The following is a 23,506-nucleotide window of genomic DNA, read 5'->3' on the forward strand; positions in this document are numbered from 1 at the left end:
TATGTTATTCTGAAGACAAAGTTTTGCATCTCAGGCAAAATATGCACATGGTGGGTTTAAGCCTTTCTCAACCAGCAAACTTAATGTTGTGATAGGGTCTTTTTTAATCAGAATCACGTTTCCTAAACCTAACCAAGCTTGGACAGAATACTAATACTAATATAAAGGACAATTCAACCAAGCCTAATGCAGTATCAAACTAGATAGTCCTGTTTCACACAAAATTTGAAACCACTCAATACTGCCTCACCATGATTCAGGCTCACCAGACTTAGGGTCCACATGAAATTGGACTCATTCAAGCCACCTAAATGGATTTGTGTCATCAAGATCCATGCAATGAAAATGCCCTTTATCGCAATGTTTAAGAGAGTGAGAAAAAATTCCTGCACCTATCCCTTCTGATCCTATTCCTCCATCCACGTTTTGTGGATATCCATCTAGTTGTATTTGTGTAATCCTGCTGATAAACCAACCAACCAATCAACAAACGATCAGGGGTGAAAATATAACCCCCTTGATGGAGGTACTTACGGTGATACACAGAGAGAAAGGGACAAAATGCAACCACTGGAGTTGAACCCTGGTTTTTGCACTAAAATAACATGAACCAAAACCAGTAGACCACGTGTGAACCCTTATATATAGGTTATCATAGAAGAAATGAAAGAGAAAGCAGCAGTCTCCTGGTACAGAAGGTTCAGTGTATCACTATCCAGTTAGTCTTAGGAGAAACAAACAATTTCTAACTAAATTACCCAGAGGGCTATTGGTTTAACTGCCCCCACATACACAAACATAGAGCACATGATTTTACATGCAGTATTCATTCAACTCCTCTGAGCTCAACTGTTGGTTGTCATTACCGACAATTCCCAGGAGTTTGTCTGTCATAAACAAGAGTGCAGCAGAGTGTTATTTAGCTGCACAGAACTACAAACCGATGCAGTAAGGAATATGGAAAGGCACTAAAAGCTACAAGGAACAGATCTGCCATATCTCTGTGTCAATCTCCCTCCCCTCCCCTCCCTGTCTCCTTCCCAGGAGCATCACACAAGCCGCAGTAGCAGTAACCTCCTGAATTATTGAAGCAGACAAGACATCTCTCAAACCCACACACACACGCTCATACACACAAACAGTAACTGTATCCTTGCCCTCAGGGGGAAAATGAGATAATGACCAATTCAATCTGACATGGTTTTAGAGACCATAAACACCAGAGTGAGAGAAAAAGGGGTACGGGGTGGAGAGATGCTGACACTGATCTAAAGGAGGACTGGGGAGGTGTGAAAAAGAGAAACAGACTGGCCATGATTTATTCCACACTGTGACACTCAGAGTCGGAGGGCTACTTTCAAATTTGATCCGAGCAAGACTGCTTTGCTGGTAAAATAAAATCTGCTGCATTACATAATTGATTAGGCTTCCCCCGAAAACACAATGCATAGCCAAACAATGCTGTGTGTATGATCATCTGAATCAGCTATGACGATGGCGAAAAGCCATGATTGTGTCCACCATCTCTATAACAACGGCTGTGATTACAGGGAACTAGCAGAGGCAGACACAAACTATCAATCAAAGCATGAAGCTGCTTTATGATATGCTTTTACAACTATATTTATAGTGATATGTGATACTTTGCCATCAGCCATCTGTGTTTCATGCTAACTGAGATGAAGATGGTATATACATCTAAGCAGAGCCTATGCATAGCCTGATGTACACTTGCACAAAAATGTATCTGCAGGTTGCAGCAACACAGACCACAATTGTGATTGGTCCACATGGCAGCAACACATTTCTGGCTTCCCCTCCAGTGATCATCTGCAGTGCTAATGCAGGTATCACCTGTGGTTCCCCCAGTAAATACACCAACCCATTTGGCTGTTGCAGTGCCTTCTGACCAGGCGTCTCTTGCTCTTCTTGGGTTATACTTATCTTCAAAGCTGCTCTTTGCTGCTGAAGTGTCCCTTGGCTAGAGAAAACGGATTAGCCAGATGTCCTAATCAGTGTTGGGAAAGTTCACTTTCTACACGAACTAGTTCAAAGTTCAGTTCACAAATTTTAAAATGAACTAGTTCAGTTCATAGTTCATTATTTAAAATGTTGAACTAAGTTCACAGTTCCAAAAATGAACTAGTTCATAGTTCTTTTTTTTTCAATATATTGATGCGAGCTATTATTTTTAAAAATTATTGCCACAGCCCGTATAGAACCACAGACGGCTATTATTCTATCAGTTCTATCACTGAAACTGCAGCTCTTCGACAATATTCTGCAAAACAGGGTTGTCCAGCTGCGGCTGGGAGATGAAGACAATGGAGCCACTACTGTACGCCGTTAATGCAATTTGGGTGGTAGAGGATCTGTTCTGGCTCGCCGTTGCCGTGTCTTTTGATGTTTTATTCACTTGCACATACCTTGAAAGGCTAGCCGGGTGCTTTAGAGTTCAAATTAAAAATAAAATATATAAATTAGTAAATAAATAAATAATTTTTAAAAAAGAAGAAGAAGAAAGGGAAAAATAAAATAATAAATAAATAGATAGTTCAGACAGTGTCCTCAGGGAAAAACTTTTCATAATGACTCAGTAAGGTATTACTTTTTTTGTTACTTAACAAAATCAGAGATTTAAGCAAAGAGCTCAGTTCCAGGAGAAAAGGAGCAAATTTAAGTAGTGATTTTGCTCATTTTTGTTTGTAATTAAAACATTTTGCATTGGATAACAAAGTTCGTCGTGTGTTCAAGAGCGTCATCTTCTGGGTTAACATAGCAAATAACATGTTTAAGGGTAAGAGAATGGAAAGAGAGCAGCATAAAAGAAATGAAATTCAACATCACTCGAAAACTTTTTAGATTTACCACAATAAAAAACAGATGTGAAGCCTTTATTTGTTTTTGTCTCCATGCTTAGCACATTGATGACGCATGCGCGGTGCGACTCTGTGGTGGCTGGTGTTGCCAGTGTTGTGTCCGTTCAGGACGAATTAATCTGTGTTCGTTTGGTAATGCCTCACTGCATGTTTGGTATGCAGCTGTTTCTGTCTGAAATAGTTAAGTTTTGTTTTGATCGAAAGTAAAGCGAGTTACACAAACCTCTCGTCCAGCGTCCTTTTTTGTACACAACAGCCAGATAGGGTGTTTTTCTGCTACATCAAAGCCTGTTCACGGTGTGTTTTAGCCAGTTTTCGCCTGGAAGGCTCAATGGAAATCTGGCACTCTCTTGAACGAAGTTAAACTGTAAGAATGCGCCGTTCACAAACGCCAGAATGAATGCGTTCACAATAACGTTCATCAGGCAGAAATACAGTACGTTCAGTTAACGTTCACCCAAAATATGAACAAGTTCATAAACGATCGTTCATTGAACGTGTTCAGGCACAACACTGGTCCTAATGGCGGGCTGCCTCTCTGTGATCAAAACAGTGGCAAACACCACCTTGCCAAAACCAATAACTGTTGTCTTGCATCCGAACTTTGTATTGAGGGAAGCGCTCCCTGTGAACACATGGTCTGTCCGCTTTACCTTGCCCTGAGACAAACCTGCTAACCGAAGAGGTTGGTTTGTTTACCAGAGAAAGTACAGCAGGCAATCTCCTTTATCACCACCACCATCAACACAGACATGCCAGTGTACATATTTAAACACTCACAACACGTAGGTTACAGTTCCTACATTCTCTGTGTAGAATGTGAAATCATAAATCAGCTTTGAGATGGTTAACACAGTTAACATTATAGCTGATATACATCTGCATGCCAGTAATGTAGTGTGCATGTTGCTTTAAGCATTTAGCTAAAATCCCCAAAAGAAAGAGGCACCCAACTAGAAGGAAGCAAAGATTTGGACTGATCATTCCTTTAGGCTTTTAAGTCAAAACAACAAGAAGTAAGAAGTCATGTTGAATCATCTACATCCGAAAATAGCCCTTCTGAGCCTAATTACAGAGTTTATCGTCAGTGCTGTATAAAAACATTCTCTTTTACTTTAGATGTCTATTGGGTTATATTTCAGAGTCGTCTTTCAAAACAAAAGGTCTTGAGGAGAAGCAATGAATCAAAGATCAGAGAACAGGAATGAACCCAAGACCTCAAACTCTGAACACAACAAATGCATCACAGTGCCAACAGGGACTTCCTTTTTGGCAGAGTAACAAGGAGGAAAATAAGGCTGCTATGGCTCATCTCCACTCCGAGATTCAACTTATAAAACAGATTACAAAACAACAAATCAAATGCTGGCACGTGGAGAGATGTAGAGGGAGCCAAACCCAGATGAAGAAGCATCTGATTCTACACTAGAACCAGCACACAGTGAGTGTGACAGCTTCACTAATGGCAGTAGCAACAGAAACACACACAAAACTACATTAAAAACTATTCTGACATGCATACGTCCTTATTTTTGCTCTGATATGCAGACTTGATGATCAAAACAAGCTATTCATGTTTTATGCATGAAACTATACACAGTTATGTTCATACGCAGGTTGTGAGAAGCTCACACACACTCACATACACACACACACACAACACACAAACACACACACTGCTATCCGCCTCTTCTGTCAAAACCAGCTCTGAAAACCTTACCATATTATTGACATACTGTATGTTGACAGAGAGCTGGCTGCCTGTCATTAGTTAAATGTAGATTTTCTAACAACGACGGCAGACATCCATGAAAATGAAATATGGTGAAAATATAGTGAGGACAGCTTGGAGCCATATGGATCATTACTGTGTGCAGGGTGATGGCATATTTACTCTGGAAATTACATTTCGAATGAGTCTGTTATAGTGCTGAAATGATTTAGCCCAAAAATCAATAAAATGATTGACAGTAGATTAGTAAACAGCATTTTTCAATCATTCTTTAATTGAATTGCTGACATAAACTTTCAATTCAAATGCAGCTCTTCCCAGTTTCACATCATTGTAGACTGAATTAAACTTAGATTTAAGCACTGGTTGCAGCCCCAGTATGGGTTTGCTGAATATATTGTATTTTGCATTGATATTAGATCCTTAACAGAATATTTAAACAGACGAGGAAATATACTTTGGATTGTGATGTGCAATATGGAAAAGAAATCCGCATCATGCTGTGGTTATGGATGTTAGCATGCTAAATGCTGATTCAGTTCAGCACTCAACCCAGAGCACAGCTGAGGCTGATGGTAACGACTCATACATTTTGTTCTGAACAAACAAACAAAAGATCTGATGAAGGTGCTGTATGAAAACTGTTGTCACTTAACTTTCGCCTTCAGTTATTTCACTTTAGGGGAGGGACATGAAATAAAACAAATCTTATGGTAATTCATACAATAAATACATTTTACTTAAAAACTCCAAAATGCCAGGCTCCTGGTGGTAATAGAAGAAAAGCCAGGAAAATTCAAGGCATATTCAGTGGTTAACCACTAGACCAACTGAAAAGCAGACCAAAACATTTTTAACTTGTCATCAGCAGTCGTCTGAGGATAATTTTGCCACTTGGGGCAACAGCCACTCTTTTGGGACTTCTGGAGATATCTTGATAAGAGATTCCTGAGCAAAGACTTCCTCTTCTGTTCGCCAGTCATTGTTTTAGTCTGATTAGGAACTTGAGATACGAGAATAGAGTTGGAGTTGAGTGACAGCTCTTAATATATTTGCATGTTTTACAGAAACATTACACAAAATCTGATAAAATGATAAATCTTTGCCAAACAATAGCTAATGTATTCTAAGATTGTATTTTGGGCAATGCTGAAACCAATGTTTCCAGTACCAAAATCTTGTCCCTTACCTCCAGATTCTGCATTCAGGAAAATATCTAGATAAAATTAATATAAGTCAAATGCTGCCATCAAGGAATCCTGCTAATTGATTTGAAACATTGCCAATAGTGTATTAAAGGGTCAGCGACGTCAGTATAAACAGCATGCTCAATCTTATAACATACACAGTATCTCCTGTCAACAGGTTATAGAGGGTGATAAGGCTGGTGGGCAAATATAAACATTAGTTCTGTATGTGTAGTACAGGTGATTCAATGTCATCTCTATAGAGACAGGATTTCAGTGTCTTAAAATATCTCCTCTTAGTGGTCAAAGTAAGAATTAGTGGTAGACAACATTAAATCTTTTTTCAGTGGTCGGAGGGTGGTTCCCTGTCCCTGGTAAATCTTTAGACAAAAGCAGCAAATCCAACAGTGTTGCTTCAAACAAATCAACAGCTTAGCAGGAGAGCTTCATATCAGCTCCAGAAAGACGGACAGAAAGACAATCCCCACAGAGAGAGAGAGAAGGGGGGGGGGGGGGGGGGGGGCATCTGGAGGGGCTGCCATGACTAGGCAGACTGAAACACACGCACACACACACAGACACACGCACAGACACACACACACACACACGTAAAATTGATGAATTCCACATTGCTCACATCTTTCCATCCTCAGTCTGTCCATCTGTTCTGCCCACAGCATTGATGGGCTTCACATTAAAGCTCCTCCTCTTCCTCTCTTCTCCAACCATCTCTCAATTTTCCCATTTCCTCTTTCTTATCTTGAGCCAAAATTAGCCTGGCAATCCTTGAGCTCTCCTGCTTTGTCTCTCTGTTCTACCTTACAACACACGCGCGCACACACACACACACACACACACAAAACCTATTTATCATGGACCTAGGGGACAGTGACCTTTGACTAGCCTGTGACCGAATTGTCCTCCAGTGTGTTTGTTTGTGTGTGTGCCTGCGTAAGTCTCTCCTGTCTATTCACACCCCTATTGATTATATCAGGGCTCCAATCAGGGTTACCAGGCCCTGTAAATTTACTGATCGATCTCTCCCAGAGCCTCAGGGTGGACGGGAAGCTGTGTGTGTGTGTGTGTGTGTGTGTGTGTGTTTGTGATTGCATCCATACACATGCAGGGACCAGAGAGATACGTGAACATTTTCCACCAGTCAGTTTAAAAGAGGCGCTACATGACACAGAAGAAAGAATGCACTTGCAGCTGCTGCTGCAATGCTTGTTCCTCTCCGCACACACAGCCACAATCCTTCAGAGCAGAGATTAGAATCAGCATTTCCTCATTTGAAATCAATAGCTCAGAGTGAGAAATATGCACATAGAAGGAGAGCAGGGAGAGAGAGAAAGGATGAAGGGAGCGGAAAGCGTGAGAGGGAGAGGTTTTTTTTTTTTTAAAGCGACTGTTTCATCGGGAATTAGTCGGGTATAAAACCAGAGAAGGGAGAAGCAGGAGAGGATGAAGATGATAAACAGTGTGAATAGGAGGCACAGAGGCAGCTTCGGAGGAGAGCGAGAAATGGAGGACAGAGCAGGGGAGAGATAAGAAAGAATGACAGCTGTTTGGCCAAGTCTTCACTTAATTGACGGAAATTCTGTACGTCTGCTAAAGGAATGTTCACCCAGAGAGTTTGTGTGTGTGTGTGTGTGTGTGTGTGTGTGTGTGTGTGTGTGTGTGTGTGTGTGTGTGTGTGTGAGAGAGAGAAGGTGAAGGTGACTCAAAGGTTCATCTTGAGTCACTGAGCTGCTTCTCTAAACCGTACCCTTCCCCTCCCCCCTGAGCTGTCCAGCCAGCCAATCAGGGCACACACACACACACACACACACACACATAGGGGAGCAAACATAGATAGAGAGCGACCAGTTCATTTAGATGCAGTGGGAGGCTCCCAGGTGTGATTTTGTTCGCCGTGAAGAATGTGAAAGCTCAGCAAATCCTTTCCCCCCCATAAATGCAAAAAGGGGAAAACACGCAATACAAGAAGCAATCGTACCAACCAGCTTTTAAATGGAAATAATAGCGTCACTGCAGCTGTTTCCATCGCAGAAAGAAAACGCATAGTAACCCACAAACTGCTGCACACGCTTGTGCAAAAACACAAGCGCACACACAGCCCTCTTGTTTTGATGGAGAGCGACAGCGGGGGTCTGTGACTGGCAGCCTCAGAGAGGATGTCGCCTTGGAAGACTGAATGCTGATGATAAAAGATGACAACGTTTAATTCTCGGCATGAGCGTGAGCTGAGACTGGACGCACGCGCCAGCGCACACACACAATGAACTGAACACACACACAAACATACACAAACACAGGCGCCACACAAACACATTCACGGCATTTTTTGAGACTTGCCAAGATTTTCAACGTGCCACCAGGTCCACCAGCTAATAAATAGACAGTCTGGAAACAGCACGCATTTACACAAATACATGAGGAAAATATGCAGCACACATCCGATGTCCCTCACAAATAGGATTTAGTGCATTTCTGCAAAGCTGACAGCATGCAAACAGGGTGGAAGACAGGATTTCAGCTGGAAGAGAGAGAGAAAAGGAAGTGGAGGAGGACGGGGACAAGGGGAACCCTTCTTTGGGGGGAAAATAACAACAGGCTCGGGAGAGTGAAAACAACTTTTCCCCCTCTTGAGGATAAAAGTTGAGGCTTTCTGAACGGAAGCGACAGCTTTTCCGTCGCCATTTGCAGACAGAGAATCTGACAAGAGACACACGCGAGCAGGGGAGACAAAACAAGATGATGGGAGACAAAATGACAAGATCATACAACACAAGACAAACTGAGACCACATCCGGGCTGGATGTTGTTTGAAATTTTGAGACACTACCCAGCAAAATAGTGAGACGTTGAATGACCAGTGTTTGACGTCCCATTCAGGACGTCCCCTCGTGGTTCAAAAGTAGTTCCAAAATGCAAAACTGAAAGTTGTGCTGATGATACTGGCAGTCAGTAATGACAACACCATAAATAGGCCTGTTCAGCTGTTTTTGACTAAAGGTTATATAAACAGTATACATTCAGCAGCTGTATACATCCTAAAAACTGATAATAATCATAATAATAAGGCAACAAAGTCATATTTTTAGACTTTGATGACTTTTCTGGCAAAGCAACACTGCCTCACAGGGGAGACGGAAACCAGCCAGCCAACCAGTCTTGTGCCTCACTCACATGATCACCACAACATCTTCCCTACTAGGAGTTTGTTGCTTTATTATACCACGTCAAAGTATACAATCAAAGACAGCTTGGCTAAAGGCTTTTCTTGCAAACAGCACAGGATTAAAAAAAGAGAGACCAAGATAAATCCATTTGCTTTTTCATGAACATTATATGATGATTTTTTTTTCTGGTTCATAAGAGAAGGTCCTACTGGACCATCACTGAAAGAAGAAACACATCGCCAGCTGGCCAGTTTTGGCATTGTGCGCTGTCCGATCAGTGGTACATCCAAAATAACAACTTCTGTTTTTATTTTGGATGCCAACTTCTGGTCTTAGGGACACAACGGACACATTTTGGTTGGTATACCAAAAAAGTAATGAGGTGAGACAACCCAGCCTAAGATGAGATGAGTCGACTAAACCTGCCTATCAGTGTCTACATACTGTCAGGTCGGGGTAAAAAGGGAAAACTAAGGAGATATAGGAGTTGGACCCAAACGCAGATAATCAGAGGACAAGAGGCAGCAATGAGGGGAACGAAAGGCGAGCTTTAATAAAACTAAAGCTGAAGTACAAAAACCAAAAGGAGCAAGACCGAAAACAAGACAAAAGCAAAGTAGCAACCAAGAGAGCTAAACAAAGTGCAAACAAAAGGACAAAGTACAAAATCAAAGGTGCAGATTGCAAAACTCAAAATCCAACACATACCATGGGACATGGAAGGAGGCAAGGCAGGAACATGGACAGGCGTAAGAACAGACACTGGCAGAGACAATGAACGGACAAGGAGTGCAGGGGATTCACAGACTAAATACACAGACTAATGACCAGACAAGGAACAGGTGAGGAGAGAGGAGCCCAGGTGAGGTAACGAGAGGGAGGAGCATGGAGGACAAAACACTGACAGACAGAGGGAGACAGACTGCAACTAGGAAAATACACAGGAGAACTTAAAGAACACATGACACAAGAGGGCATGGAAAATCAAAACATGAGACACAAGACACACAACACATGAATACAGAAACATAAACCCAGAGTCATGACAGTACCCCACCCTCAAGGGGCAGCTTCCAGATGCCCCAAAGGAACCCATTACACAGAGACCTAAAGAAGCCGGGAGGGTGGAGGGGGTTCGGGAGGGGTGCCAAAGTCCAAACGATGATGGGAGGAGGAGGAGGGCCAAGGTTGAGGCCCACAGAAGGGTGACGGCGGGGGCGAAGGTTGAGATCCTCAGGAGGTCTGTGGCGAACACGAAGGTGGTCTGGAGGTCTGTGGAGAAGGCGAAGGCGCTCTGAAGGTCTGTGGCGAAGACGAAGGCGTTCTGGAGGCCGGCGGCGAAGGCGAAGACGAAGGCATTCTGGAGGCCGGCGACGAAGACGAAGACGAAGGCGTTCTGGAGGCCGGCGACGAAGACGAAGGCGTTCTGGAGGCCGGCGACGAAGACGAAGGCGTGGGCTGGGACCTACTGGAGGCCGGCGACGAAGACGAAGGCGTGGGCTGGGACCCACTGGAGGCCGGCGACGAAGACGAAGGCGTGGGCTGGGACCCACTGGAGGCCGGCGACGAAGGCGAAGGCGTGGGCTGGGACCCACTGGAGGCCGGCGACGAAGGCGAAGGCGTGGGCTGGGACCCACTGGAGGCCGGCGACGAAGGCGAAGGCGTGGGCTGGGACCCACTGGAGGCCGGCGGCGAAGGCGTGGGCTGGGACCCACTGGAGGCCGGCGACGAAGGCGTGGGCTGGGACCCACTGGAGGCCGGCGGCGAAGGCGTGGGCTGGGACCCACTGGAGGCCGGCGGCGAAGGCGTGGGCTGGGACCCACTGGAGGCCGGCGGCGAAGGCGTTCTTGAGGCCGGACCGCTGGCTGGGGAAACCTCCTGGGTCTTGGCCGGGCCCCCAACAGGGGTTTGCAGGGAGCTGGTGGCCTGGAAACTGATGAACGGTGGGTGGCAGCGGGCGACCTCGGTCGGGCCTCCGACCGAGGACTTGGCACTGGACTTGGCACTGGACTTGGCACTGGACTTGGCACTGGACTTGGCACTGGACTTGGCACTGGCCCCGGCCGGTCCTCCGACCGAGGAGGAGACACAGGACTTGGCCTGGGGCTCAGCCGGACCTCCGACCGAGGAGCAGGCGCTGGACTGGGCGTGGGACTTGGCGTGGGACTCGGCCGGACCTCCGACCGAGGAGCAGGCGCTGGACTGGGCGTGGGACTCGGCCGGACCTCCGACCGAGGAGCAGGCGCTGGACTGGGCGTGGGACTCGGCCGGACTTCCGACCGAGGAGCAGGCGCTGGACTGGGCGTGGGACTCGGCCGGACCTCCGATCGAGGAGCAGGCGCTGGACTGAGCGTGGGACTCGGCCGGACCTCCGACCGAGGAGCAGGCACAGGGCTTGGCGTGGGACTCGGCCGGGCCTCCGACCGAGGTGCAGGAACGGGCCTCGGCCGGGCCTCCAACCGAGGTGCAGGAACGGGCCTCGGCCGGGCCTCCAACCGAGGTGCAGGAACGGGCCTCGGCCGGGCCTCCAACCGAGGTGCAGGGTTTGGACTTGGCATGGGACTCGGCCGGGCCTCCGACCGAGGACTTGGCACTGGACTCGGAGCAGGAGCAGGCCTCGGCCGGTCCTCCGACCGAGGTGCTGGGACAGGCCTCGGCCGGTCCTCCGACCGAGGTGCTGGGACAGGCCTCGGCCGGTCCTCCGACCGAGGCGCTGGGACGGGACTTGGCATGGGCCTCGGCCGGTCCTCCGACCGAGGCGCTGGGACGGGACTTGGCATGGGCCTCGGCCGGTCCTCCGACCGAGGAGCAGGGACGGGCCTCGGCCGGTCCTCCGACCGAGGCGCTGGGGCAGGACTTGGCATGGGCCTCGGCCGGTCCTCCGACCGAGGCGCAGGGACAGGACTTGGCATGGGCCTCGGCCGGTCCTCCGACCGAGGAGCAGGGACAGGACTTGACATGGGCCTCGGCCGGTCCTCCGACCGAGGAGCAGGGACAGGACTTGACATGGGCCTCGGCCGGACCTCCGACCGAGGAGCAGGGACAGGCCTCGGCCGGGCCTCCGACCGAGGAGCAGGGACAGGCGCCATCAGGTCCGCCGACTGAAGGCCACAGGCAGGAACAGGCGCCATCAGGTCCGCCGACTGAAGGCCACAGGCCGGAACAGGCGCCATCAGGTCCGCCGACTGAAGGCCACAGGCAGGAACAGGCGCCATCAGGTCCGCCGACTGAAGGCCACTGGCAGGTGTCGACCGGGCCGCCGACTGAAGGCCACTGGCAGGTGTCGACCGGGCCGCCGACTGAAGGCCACTGGCAGGTGTCGACCGGGCCGCCGACTGAAGGCCACTGGCAGGTGTCGACCGGGCCGCCGACTGAAGGCCACTGGCAGGTGTCGACCGGGCCGCCGACTGAAGGCCACTGGCAGGTGTCGACCGGGCCGCCGACTGAAGGCCACTGGCAGGTGTCGACCGGGCCGCCGACTGAAGGCCACTGGCAGGTGTCGACCGGGCCGCCGACTGAAGGCCACTGGCAGGTGTCGACCGGGCCGCCGACTGAAGGCCACTGGCAGGTGTCGACCGGGCCGCCGACTGAAGGCCACTGGCAGGTGTCGACCGGGCCGCCGACTGAAGGCCACTGGCAGGTGTCGGCCGGGCCGCCGACTGAAGGCCACTGGCAGGTGTCGACCGGGCCGCCGACTGAAGGCCATTGGCAGGTGTCGACCGGGCCGCCGACTGAAGGCCACTGGCAGGTGTGGATGTCAGCCACACCTTTAGCGGTGCAAACCCGGCAAGCGCTGGCTGTGCAGTTGACAATGGAGTTGGGGCTCCATTGCCAGACTTCAAGGAGCCAGGACGCTGCCGAGAATGTCGCTTTCTTGGTGGAGGCATTTTGTAGGCCAGGCGGGTTCCACAAAAAGGGGACATTTCAGCTGAGGCTGGAGCTGAGGCATGAGCTGGTAGCTTGGCTGTGGCTGTGGCTGTGGCGTGGGTTTGGGCTGAAACACTGGGAGCTTGCTGGGAGTTGCTGCTGCTTAGTTTGACCAGCAAGGTTCTCCTCAGGTCAGCAACTTCAGCAATTAACTCCACGGCGCATGGAACTGCCCACAACCAAGGCCTATCAAACATTGTCCTGTTAAATTCAGCTATTATCTGTAGCATTTCCCTTTCATCAGTCTTGACATCAAGATCCCCCCACAATTTTTCCTCAATGTCAAGGAGCTGTTTTCTGTAGTCTGCTGGGTCCATTTTACTAGGTCCGTTCATTCTGTCAGGTCGGGGTAAAAAGGGAAAACTAAGGAGATATAGGAGTTGGACCCAAACGCAGATAATCAGAGGACAAGAGGCAGCAATGAGGGGAACGAAAGGCGAGCTTTAATAAAACTAAAGCTGAAGTACAAAAACCAAAAGGAGCAAGACCGAAAACAAGACAAAAGCAAAGTAGCAACCAAGAGAGCTAAACAAAGTGCAAACAAAAGGACAAAGTACAAAATCAAAGGTGCAGATTGCAAAACTCAAAATCCAACACATACCATGGGACATGGAAGGAGGCAAGGCAGGAACATGGACAGGCGTAAGAACAGACACTGGCAGAGACAATGAACGGACAAGGAGTGCAGGGGATTCACAGACTAAATACACAGACTAATGACCAGACAAGGAACAGGTGAGGAGAGAGGAGCCCAGGTGAGGTAACGAGAGGGAGGAGCATGGAGGACAAAACACTGACAGACAGAGGGAGACAGACTGCAACTAGGAAAATACACAGGAGAACTTAAAGAACACATGACACAAGAGGGCATGGAAAATCAAAACATGAGACACAAGACACACAACACATGAATACAGAAACATAAACCCAGAGTCATGACACATACTCCAGTGGTCCTGTTGATCAGCTCTCTGCACATATTCTTAACATGGATCAAAATTATGCTCACGTCACACACTGACTCTCTAATGCTAGTGCTTACTGTACCTTCACCTCAGTACAAACTACCCAATCATTTCCTTGCACATCATAAATCCACCATTAATAGACCCGCTCAGGCCAGAATAGCAGAGCTGGCTTGAACTGGCCAGCTCAGCAATCCACATACATTATATGTATTAGCAGACTTCACTATGAATAAAAAGCAATTACACCCGGAGCTTTTCAAACTATTATTATCCAATGGTAAATCATATATCAATCTTATGACTGTGCCTTGCAATAAACTGCACAATGTTAAAAATAGTTTTGCTCCAAATTACCATAAAATATGTGCTCTCTTACTGCAGAGACATCATGAGATTGAGGTCAGCGGTTTTGACACGTAAACTGAGAGAGGTGAAGTAATTAGGCTTGTCATTTAGGAATAGTGAAGGACTATAATTACCAGCTTAAATTGCATCCATTACTCTAAGAACACTTCTCCTCAGATTCACTCAATTAACAAATACATTGACTGTTATTGTCTCTGGAGAGTCAGAAAGACTGAACGCAGCCACGTCGGGAAGAAATGCGTAAGCGGCACCATAAAGAGACAGCGTGGAAATCACTGTAGTTATACATTCATGCGTCGTGGCCTCATCTGAGCATGCTGGCGTTCCCAGATTTGGATATGGGTATCGAGGTCTTCTGATTTACCACCCCTGCATCTATCGCCGTTCCAGCTGGATCCCTCATATTCACTTTTGTCCTGACCAGAATACATTGATGTTGCCAACAACGCAACACAGTCGCAGGCTTGCAACAAAGTTGACCCTGTCTGAAACAGAAACACAGTCGAGCTTGGTGCTGCATACAAATGTGTGTATATTCGACGTGGCCATACTTTATTTGCATAAAAATCAAAGCGTTGATTGTAACTTTGGGAAAACAGAAATGCCACTGGTATAAATGACAACAACAAGCGAAGAATAACAAAAGTGGAGCTACTTAATTGGTCAAAACCGTTAAGATATCCTCTGACGAGCTGTACACATAGCATGCTGGAAACAAAAGAAAATAAGACCCTTTTCCGCAGGACAACTAATCATGTGTTAGACCAGATCTAGACAGTAGGACAATGGCGGTGGGTGTGTGAAGAATTGGTGGAGCTCAGCCTGCAAGCCTGTTCACAAACTTCAGTCTGAGGCCAACACGGTGCATCATTTATTTCCCAAATGTGTCCTTTTGTTTCAAGAATACATCTGAAATCATGTCTACGACAAGCATACAAGCAAGCAGCAAAGGCTGCAGCTTTGTTTTGACTGAAGAAATATGTTTTTCGAACAGACACAATATGATGGTAATGAGAGACATTGTTTTCACTGCATGCCCTCCCTCGCTGGAAGTGGACTGGAATAAAACTGTCTCCATCTGCAGCACACTTATCTTCCAACACATTACAGATCAGTTATTAGGAGGGCGACGAGACAAAATAATGAATCAAATCCTGTTTTTCTTGTGTTTCCAAGATAAGCCACCTGAACTTTGACTGCTAAACTATTACACCGGCTCCCCCGCCAACGAATGGATGCTCATACATTATGCAGGAAGGGAGCAAGTGGCTCATCAGAGATGCAGAGTGAAACATGGCAGGCAGAGGAGAGCAGCAGAGAGGAGGAGTCACGGGTGAGGGCAGAGGGAGAGGGAGAGGGAGAGGAAGGAGGGGGGGAGACGGAGAGGGCTACGGCTGAGGAAGCACAGGGTCATTCACCGCTCCGGAGACAGACAGAGAAAATGAGAGACGGAGAGAAGGGCGGAGGAAAAATGTGGCGTTCATGTCTCACTGAGAACTGAGAGGAGGGGGTTGACTGAGTGACAGAAAACCGTACGTCATGTCTAAAGAGTAAAGCACAATGAGGACTGTTCTCCAGAAGCACAGTAGATGTTTGGATACTATAGATTGTTGGTCTGGAACAGAAGATGAAATGTATTTTTTTTTATATTATTACAGTGGTTATTATGGTGGTTAAAAAATATTCATCCCTCCAAACAATCGATGAGCAATCAATTACATTGCGGGCTTAGAATATTGTATACGATCCAACTCACATCCTCCACATCTACCCCCTAATAGGATGAAATTCAGGGTCCCTCAGAGTGGGCTGAACCATTTTAAACATTCACTCCTACGTCTGTTAATAGTCTCCACACTAACAGGCAATTAAGGACGTTGGACGAGGGGGTTGTAAAAGGGTGTGACAGAGAGTGTTCATGCGTATGTGTTAACTGTTATGTGGAAGCTTTGTGTTGTCGAGGTACTGATGTTTTCTTCGTTTTGTTTTGTTTTTTACAATGCAGTACGCATCTTTTTATCTTCTGTGGAACTGCAGGACAAATTTCCCAGTGGGGACATTTAAGGATTGTCTTATTATGGCTATCTGTCGTAGCACTGAGTTGAACATGCTACAGCTCGCCAGTGTATTCTGTGTTATTTCAACTCGTATTCTCTATCGGCAGCCTGTTTTTGGTCATCAAAGCTCTAAATAAGCCATTGTGGATTGAAAGGGTAACACCACCGTTTTTTTTATAACACTTTAAAGTGTGTTTTGCAGATCTTGGGTGGTGCTATTGCATAAGTGAAAAAAGTAGTATAAAGCCTTTTTGTGGCTCCAGAAGAAGCTGGATGAAGTCTGATAGACAGCCTCCAGTGATGTCACTCAGTGGCTAAGTTGCATTGTGGGTAATTTAGGAGCCAGGGTTTGCATAGAGAGAAGAATGTGTGAAATGAAAAAATGATTCTGTATCAATTTTGATCATTTTTAACTGTCCATACAGTGTTATAGGAGGAAATGTTTGACCAGTGGACTGCTTTTCAAAACCTGGCACCTACATCACCCACCCAGACTTCAGTCTGGCCACTGAGTGACATCACTGGAGTCAATTTATAAGATGACATGAAGCTTCCTCTGGAGCCACAAAAGCCTTGCTACTTTATTAATACACAGTCATGCTCCCGAGAGCTGTAGACACACTTCAAAAAGCTGTGCTTTAGGCCAACATCTATGATTTACATCTTGTGATTTCACCTGTGATTTTCACAACTTTCACGTGAGACAGCCAAAAAAATCCCACAGTGTGAAAAGGGTTCAAGCACATCATGATCACAACTATAGCACCTTAGGATAGTTAATTATCACTTTTAAACAGTTGTAAGAATGGTGGTTTTAATGTTTGAGACTTACTCAGAGGACCACATTGTCCTTTTTTGTACTAAAGAGAAGAGGAGAGAAATGACCAAGAACAAAAGAAAGCCAGTGTTGCAGAAGACAAATTATGACCAGTGGGCCTCCCTATGTGGTAGGGCAAACAACACACACACACACATAAACACAGCAGCAGCTCCAGCATTTGCTTGGTCGCATTGCTTGAAATATTAAACATAAATGTCACAGCCTTTCCACCTATCCATTGCTCCTCATCCTCCCCTCCCTCCCTCCTCTCCGCTCCTGTCCTCAGCCCCCTACACTGACAGCTTCCTGTTAATGAGTTTCATTCGCACAGGAGACCACAGCGAGAAATAAACAGTGGGAAGCGCTCACACACACACACACTGCAGGTAGTAGAGCCCTGACTGAGCGTACACAGACATGACTAATACTAGTTCACATCGCCACACCAGTATTGCATGGGAAAGGCGAGCTCTAATAAGGCCAGCGTTAGCCCACTGTCTGCTGCAATCTCTGGAGGACGTGTTAGCAGACAGCCAGAGACATGGTAAAAGTATGGTATCAAGATGGGAAGGTAGTGGTTACTGTCATGATGGCGACCGGTCAGAATAGAGAGTCAGTTAAGCTTTACTGTCATTCAGGACTATACTGTGGGAAGATTTCAAGATTTGTCTGATTGTTTGAAGAAAAAAAAACGTCAAGCATTAATATATCCAATTAAGAAAAAATCCTGAGGTATCTGAAACCCATCTAGGAGTCACCAGTAAGTGTCAGCTGGAGGTCATGTGCTTCCCAACACTGAAAACGTGTTATGGAGATGTGCAATCACGCTAAAAAGATACAGAGTCTATCTCAGTGCCCAACACTGTAGGCACCCCTCTAACGTCACTTCTTGAAGCACCTAGTCTAAAGAGTGACTAAGGTCTGAGCCAGGGGATAGATAATTGGGTCATTCACAGGACTGTCCCTCCAGAGATCGGGTTCACGTTCACGATTGTCATCAAGACTCGAGAGTGATTTATTTTAATGTATGTGATGAAGGAACCTACAGTATATAATTTAAATTATGGGAGTAACATCACATACAATACAGGACACATGATACGCTACTTGTGTTACGAGACTAACAAAATAAGATCTTACCCTAAACCTAACAAAGTTGTTTTTGTGCCTTAACCTCACCAAACTGCAACATTAATAATATCAACCATTTGTCAGCAAGATTTATTCAAAAAATCTTACAGAGCATTGCACATTATGTATTATTTCTAACTTGACAACATAGCCTTTATTTTGAAAGTTTAACCAGATGCTGCCTATTACATCCTATTACTAACTTAACCAAGTAGTTTTGAAGCCGAAGCCTAACCAAGTAGTTTCAGTGCCTCAATTCCACATTCCAAAAGTCAGCTGTTTGTCGCTGCGCATTGCATATTACGTACTATTGCTAACTTGACCATGGAGCAGTGTTTCCCACACATGTATTTGGCAACCCATTTTCGCATTTTATACTTGTATAAAACACCTGAAAGAAGCAGGAACTGAAGCCGTTATGTTCATGACATGTTGGACTGAGTGTAGAAACGACCCCCCCCCCCCCCCCGCCAGGATGAGGCCTGATAATCTGGCATGACTGGGTTAGAGTAATGCGGCTGCAATAGAGTCGGTTCTGGCGGATCCTGTGCTTTAATTCTTATTTCACAGAACAATTAGACCTGGATGTTTGGGTCACTGCGGTTAGCTCTAAAAACCGTGCTTGGACTTTAAAGTGACTTTCAGCCCTTCCTGTATGAGGCTCCCACTGTACTCAGGTAGCTGACCCCTCAAGCACTGAGCGCATGTTTTGAACACAGAAACCCAGGTTTCAAACAATGACTCAAATCTCAGACAGTCACTGAGTTGCATACTCAGTGAGGACAAGCTACTGACGACTGTAGAGCAAACATGCCTGATATCCCTGAGGAAACAAACCGTAATGATTCTCCGTAATGGATTGCACTGACACGTAGCCTACCTGAACCATGCCGGCCTCTGTACATACAGGCATCCTAGCTCTTATGTAGAAATCATTTCTGCACAGGTTGTTTCTTATGTTATGAAATACCACTGATCTCATATAGATGCATACAATAAATCACAGACTCGTCTCATCTGATTGTGGCTGAAATAGATAATCAATATCAGTTATAAAAGCCCATCGCTGTGGTGTGGCCACTTGTCATGGACTGAAAATGATGAACTGTCACCAGGAGCAGGGTGAAGCAGTGAATCCACCCGGGAAATCCTCCAGACCCCATCAGTCCAAATCATGAGCTGAGGCGCAGGAGCACAACGCTCCACGTCTACGAGTCTGCTTACTCTTTCAACCAGGGTTTGAACCTGCTGAGTCTCTACAAGGTGGATTATGCCTGCTGGCAAGTGCTCAAGTACTCAGGGGGGGTGTATCAAGGGCGTAGTGCTGCCTCTCTCTCTCTACCTCACACACACACACACACACACACACACACACACACACACACAAATGAAGGTAATTATTCTTCCCCCCCTTTGGCTAGATGTTGTGCCTCTCAGATCAAACTCACATCTCTGAATCTGTTCCAGGGTCTGTCCTTGTTGTACTGAGCCACGGTGCTCAGCCATTTGTCGTTACTGCTCCCGGAGACCGCCGATTCTCCGCTCAGCAAGAGAGCCACGACAGGTAGCAGAAAGAAGAACATCTTCTGGAAGCAAAGGCAGAGAGACACAAAGACAACAGAAAAAGGGGGGGGGGGGGGGGGGGGGTGTTAGACGGAGCCGAGGGGAGAAGAGATAGGAGGTGAGGTGGAGGGGGGACGCGGGGAAGTGTCAGAGGAGCGGGATGAAGTGAGACCGCGCACTTTTTTTGCAGGACGCAGAACTCTCACTTCGTGGCGCATCAGAGGTCAGGATGTCACCGTGGCGCGTCCAAAAACGCGTCTGATGAGTGCGCACGGTGCTCTTTAAAAAAAAAAATAATAATAATTTTATTATCAATTTGCTGATCCTCCATTTGATCTAATCGGATTATAACACACCGGAGAGTTTGTCGCGGCGGCGGCAGATGGGGGCAAGGCGGAAACGATTAGCTCGCGCGCTTCCCCTCTGTTAATTTATTTAAAAAAAAAAAAAAAAAGAAAGAAAAAAGAAAGTAAGAAAAGCAATTAGCGGCGTCAACACAATCGCCAATCCCCGACCAGAGCTTTGTCTCGGCTTTCATCTGCTTTTCTCCCCCGTCCTCAGTCAGACAGTCAGTCAGCACCATGAAAGTCGGCAAATGCGTAACTACGGACTTTTTTTTGCTTTTCTTTCTTTCTTTTTTTTCGTCTCCAATTTATATTTCTTTAATAGAACAAAAAGATGCATCGTCGCTTCACCTACCTGGGATGTTTTTCTGTAGGTGTCCGGTTCCTGATTCCCGTGGGGAGAAAAAATAAGTCCACAGCCCCGGGCACTCCGGCGGCACCCGACTGGTAGTAGGATTTGACTGCGAAAGAAGGGGAGCTGCGAGGACGAGCGGACCGGGAGCCTTTCTCCTCCTCCCTCCTCCTCCTCCTCGGTCACCAGACACCGCCTCCTCTCTCTCTCTCTCTCTCTCTCTCTCTCTCTCTCTCCAATAACCGTGTCATTGATTTTCAGCGGGTGGAGGAGGTGGTGGTGTGTGTGGTGTGGATTTTTTTTTTTTCGCCGTCTCTGTTCTGGCTGGTTCCAAACACAAATTGCACGTAAGTCACGCGCCTCTGTTGTGAGTTGAGAGTTCAGGCAAGTGCCCCGCCATGATAAACACCATTTAAAAAATCAGCGCTGTGGCGGTGAGTGAAACACACGTCCCCCTCCACCGGTCGAGGTGGTTGCATCGCTTTTTCAGCACCTCGGACAGAGGCAGGAGTCATAGAAATGAAACGCTCCTTTAATTTCCTTTATGAAAATACACACTTCATAAATGGGCCACATAACTGGGGCGTTCATTTGGGGGGGGGGGGGGGGTAATATAACGAAGTGTGTGTAAATATTTAATCTATGACTCTCCGCTTCATCTCTCTCTGGGTTTTGTTCGCTTTGGCAACAGTCTTGTTTCTCTTTTCTCTCTCTTTGCATAATGTGTGTATGCCTGTGCGGAGGAGATGGTGTCTGCCGTTCACTCTCCAGCTCTGGTGTGTGTTCGTGTATGTTCGTGTGTGTGTGTGTGTGTTAGGCAGGCTCATTTGGCTCATTTAGCTCATAGGCACCCGGCAGTGAGGTACAGTTCCTTATCTATCTCCCTCATTTTCGCATAAAAGCTTCTCGTATTCCGACTATTCTGGCTGACATCACAATTCTCCTTTGAGTCGCTTTGCACCTCTTTTGGGAAAGAGTTTGCGAGATTAATTTGGTCGGGAACAGCAGCTGGAAGAAAGAGTTTGGTTTCCGTTTGTGATCCTGTATTCAACTTGACCTGCCAGAAAAGGCTTTGGGGTTTTTTTTGCAAACGCTGAATTGTATATTTATGTATTTGTATTTGTGCTATTATAATGACTCTGACTTGTTATGTCACCTGAAGTTCACCGCTGTTTAAGTTCTTCCCTCCAGTAAAAACTAAACCCTATAGGACAACTGAAGTTTCTCTTTTCTTTTTTTTTTATCATGTTTTTGGTCCAGAGTCGGCGCTCATTAAAAATGAAACAGACTGAACACACAGAGGTAATACACACTGTTTTTGCAGCTGTGTTTGCTGCAGTGTGGTTTTAGGTGACACCCAAAACCATTATTTATCAGTGTTTGTTTAATGTCATTTTACACATTTAGTAAGGTATACGTTTCAGAGACTCAGTATGGAGATTGCTCATCATGAACGGGCCTCGCTTATGCTTAAGCGTCTGGTGGTGCCTTTGAAAATACACGAATCAGGAACTGCGCCAGCTGGTCTGTGAGGTTTAAAGGATACGTCTGGAAGTTCACAAAACATTTCTGGTGCTGAGCTGCAGCTGAAGAGGACAGGGACTGCTGAAATAAAGAAGCATAAATTGCCTTCGTAGCTCTTCCAGCATAAACCAAGTCTCCAGAGCCCCGAGATCCCAAACTGATTTGAACAGACTTTATTTACACCCTCAACGAGCAGACGAGCTCTTGCACCCACTTCAGACAGAGCACCAGTTTTAGCCTTGCAGCTACAGTGAAGATTTACGTATCTTTTATCTTATCTTTTGTACAGAGACATCGTTTTCTTTCAGTTGTTAGTTTATGTTTTTAAAGAAGTCCCCATCTACTTCAGTTGTGAGGAGAACTTTGCTGTGAATCTCTGGAAATGTTTTGTGGATTGCGAAACTTCACTCGACTATCCACTTTTTTAAACCCCTTCTTAAAAACATCATTCACATCAGAGATTCATGATGTCCTTTACTAGATTTTTACCAGCATTACAGTTTGCTACCAGGAAACCCTGATTGGAACTGACTCAAAACTGGAGGACACGCCATGGTAGAAACTTGTCCATAATAAGGCAGTCATGCCCCTGAAGCTTACGCTGCTTTTATCATCTATGTTACTCTAAATGTGATCATTATTTAAAAAATGAGCATCATTCTGTATTGAAAAGAAACTAGCCATTAAAACTGTAAACTCATTAGGAAATTGTTTACTGAGGCAATGCATCAAAAGAGAAGCAAGGTCATTTTATCATAAGTTTACATACAATCAGACTCTCATTGTGTTCCTGTGATATACAATAGTCACATCGACATCTTAAATTAAAGGATAGAAATGAAGGTCTAATACTAAATTGCAGGCTAATAATGACACTTTCCTCTCTAAAAACACGTGTCTCGTGCATTGCCATCTTGTACTGTGAAGAGCTGTGTGAGTGGTGAAACTGGAAAGCCCAATAAGCAGCTTATGAGCTGAATGAGACACTTGATTTTGACATTTAGAAGCTCTTACGAGACATTTATATGCAGTATATGTTAACAGTTATGTAGCCCGTGTTAAATGGGTAGCCTGACATTTACAGTAAATCTGGGTAAAGTTTGGACACTTGTGCCAGTCTTGCAAATGAGATCGAGCATTTTGTCCTTAAGCTACTGCCAAATGCCTTATTTATATTCACATTCAAATTCTATTTTTTTGTTTTAGCCTTTTAGCTCTTTTCCAGAAACACATATGCATATTGCCAGTGATGATACGTTTGCTCCAAGGGGCTGGTGACACATAACAAGATATCCTGAAATTAAGGTAAAAAAGAAAAGGCCTCTAATTATAACACATTATGTCACCGTGCATCAATAAACACAGACACAGAGGCAGAAGTGATGTGTACCAATATGATACAGACACTTTTCAGATTAGGTCAGTGAACATCACCAGTTGCTCACAGGCCATTTAGTTAGGTGAGGTGTGTTAC

The 23,506-nt window shown here is 46.1% G+C and overlaps 1 protein-coding gene across 3 annotated transcripts in view; it reads right to left on the bottom strand.

Moving 5' to 3' along the window:
• spock1 (SPARC (osteonectin), cwcv and kazal like domains proteoglycan 1) overlaps window positions 1–20,817 on the bottom strand; it is a 136,588-nt gene extending 115,771 nt beyond the window's left edge. The window contains exons 1-2 of one of the 3 annotated variants that reach the window (XM_030396347.1): window positions 20,512–20,817; window positions 19,698–19,835 (exon numbers count right to left, since the gene is read on the bottom strand). In XM_030396347.1, the coding sequence (XP_030252207.1) occupies window positions 19,698–19,832 (135 nt within the window). In that variant the 5' untranslated portion in view covers window positions 19,833–19,835; window positions 20,512–20,817. The remainder of the gene's footprint in view (window positions 1–19,697; window positions 19,836–20,511) is intronic. The other 2 variants (XM_030396348.1, XM_030396346.1) reach the window with 2 other exon arrangements.
• Window positions 20,818–23,506: the final 2,689 nt, after the last annotated feature.

The sequence above is a fragment of the Sparus aurata genome, chromosome 18 (assembly GCF_900880675.1).
Source record: "Sparus aurata chromosome 18, fSpaAur1.1, whole genome shotgun sequence".
In the NCBI taxonomy this organism is placed as follows: Eukaryota; Metazoa; Chordata; class Actinopteri; order Spariformes; family Sparidae; genus Sparus; species Sparus aurata.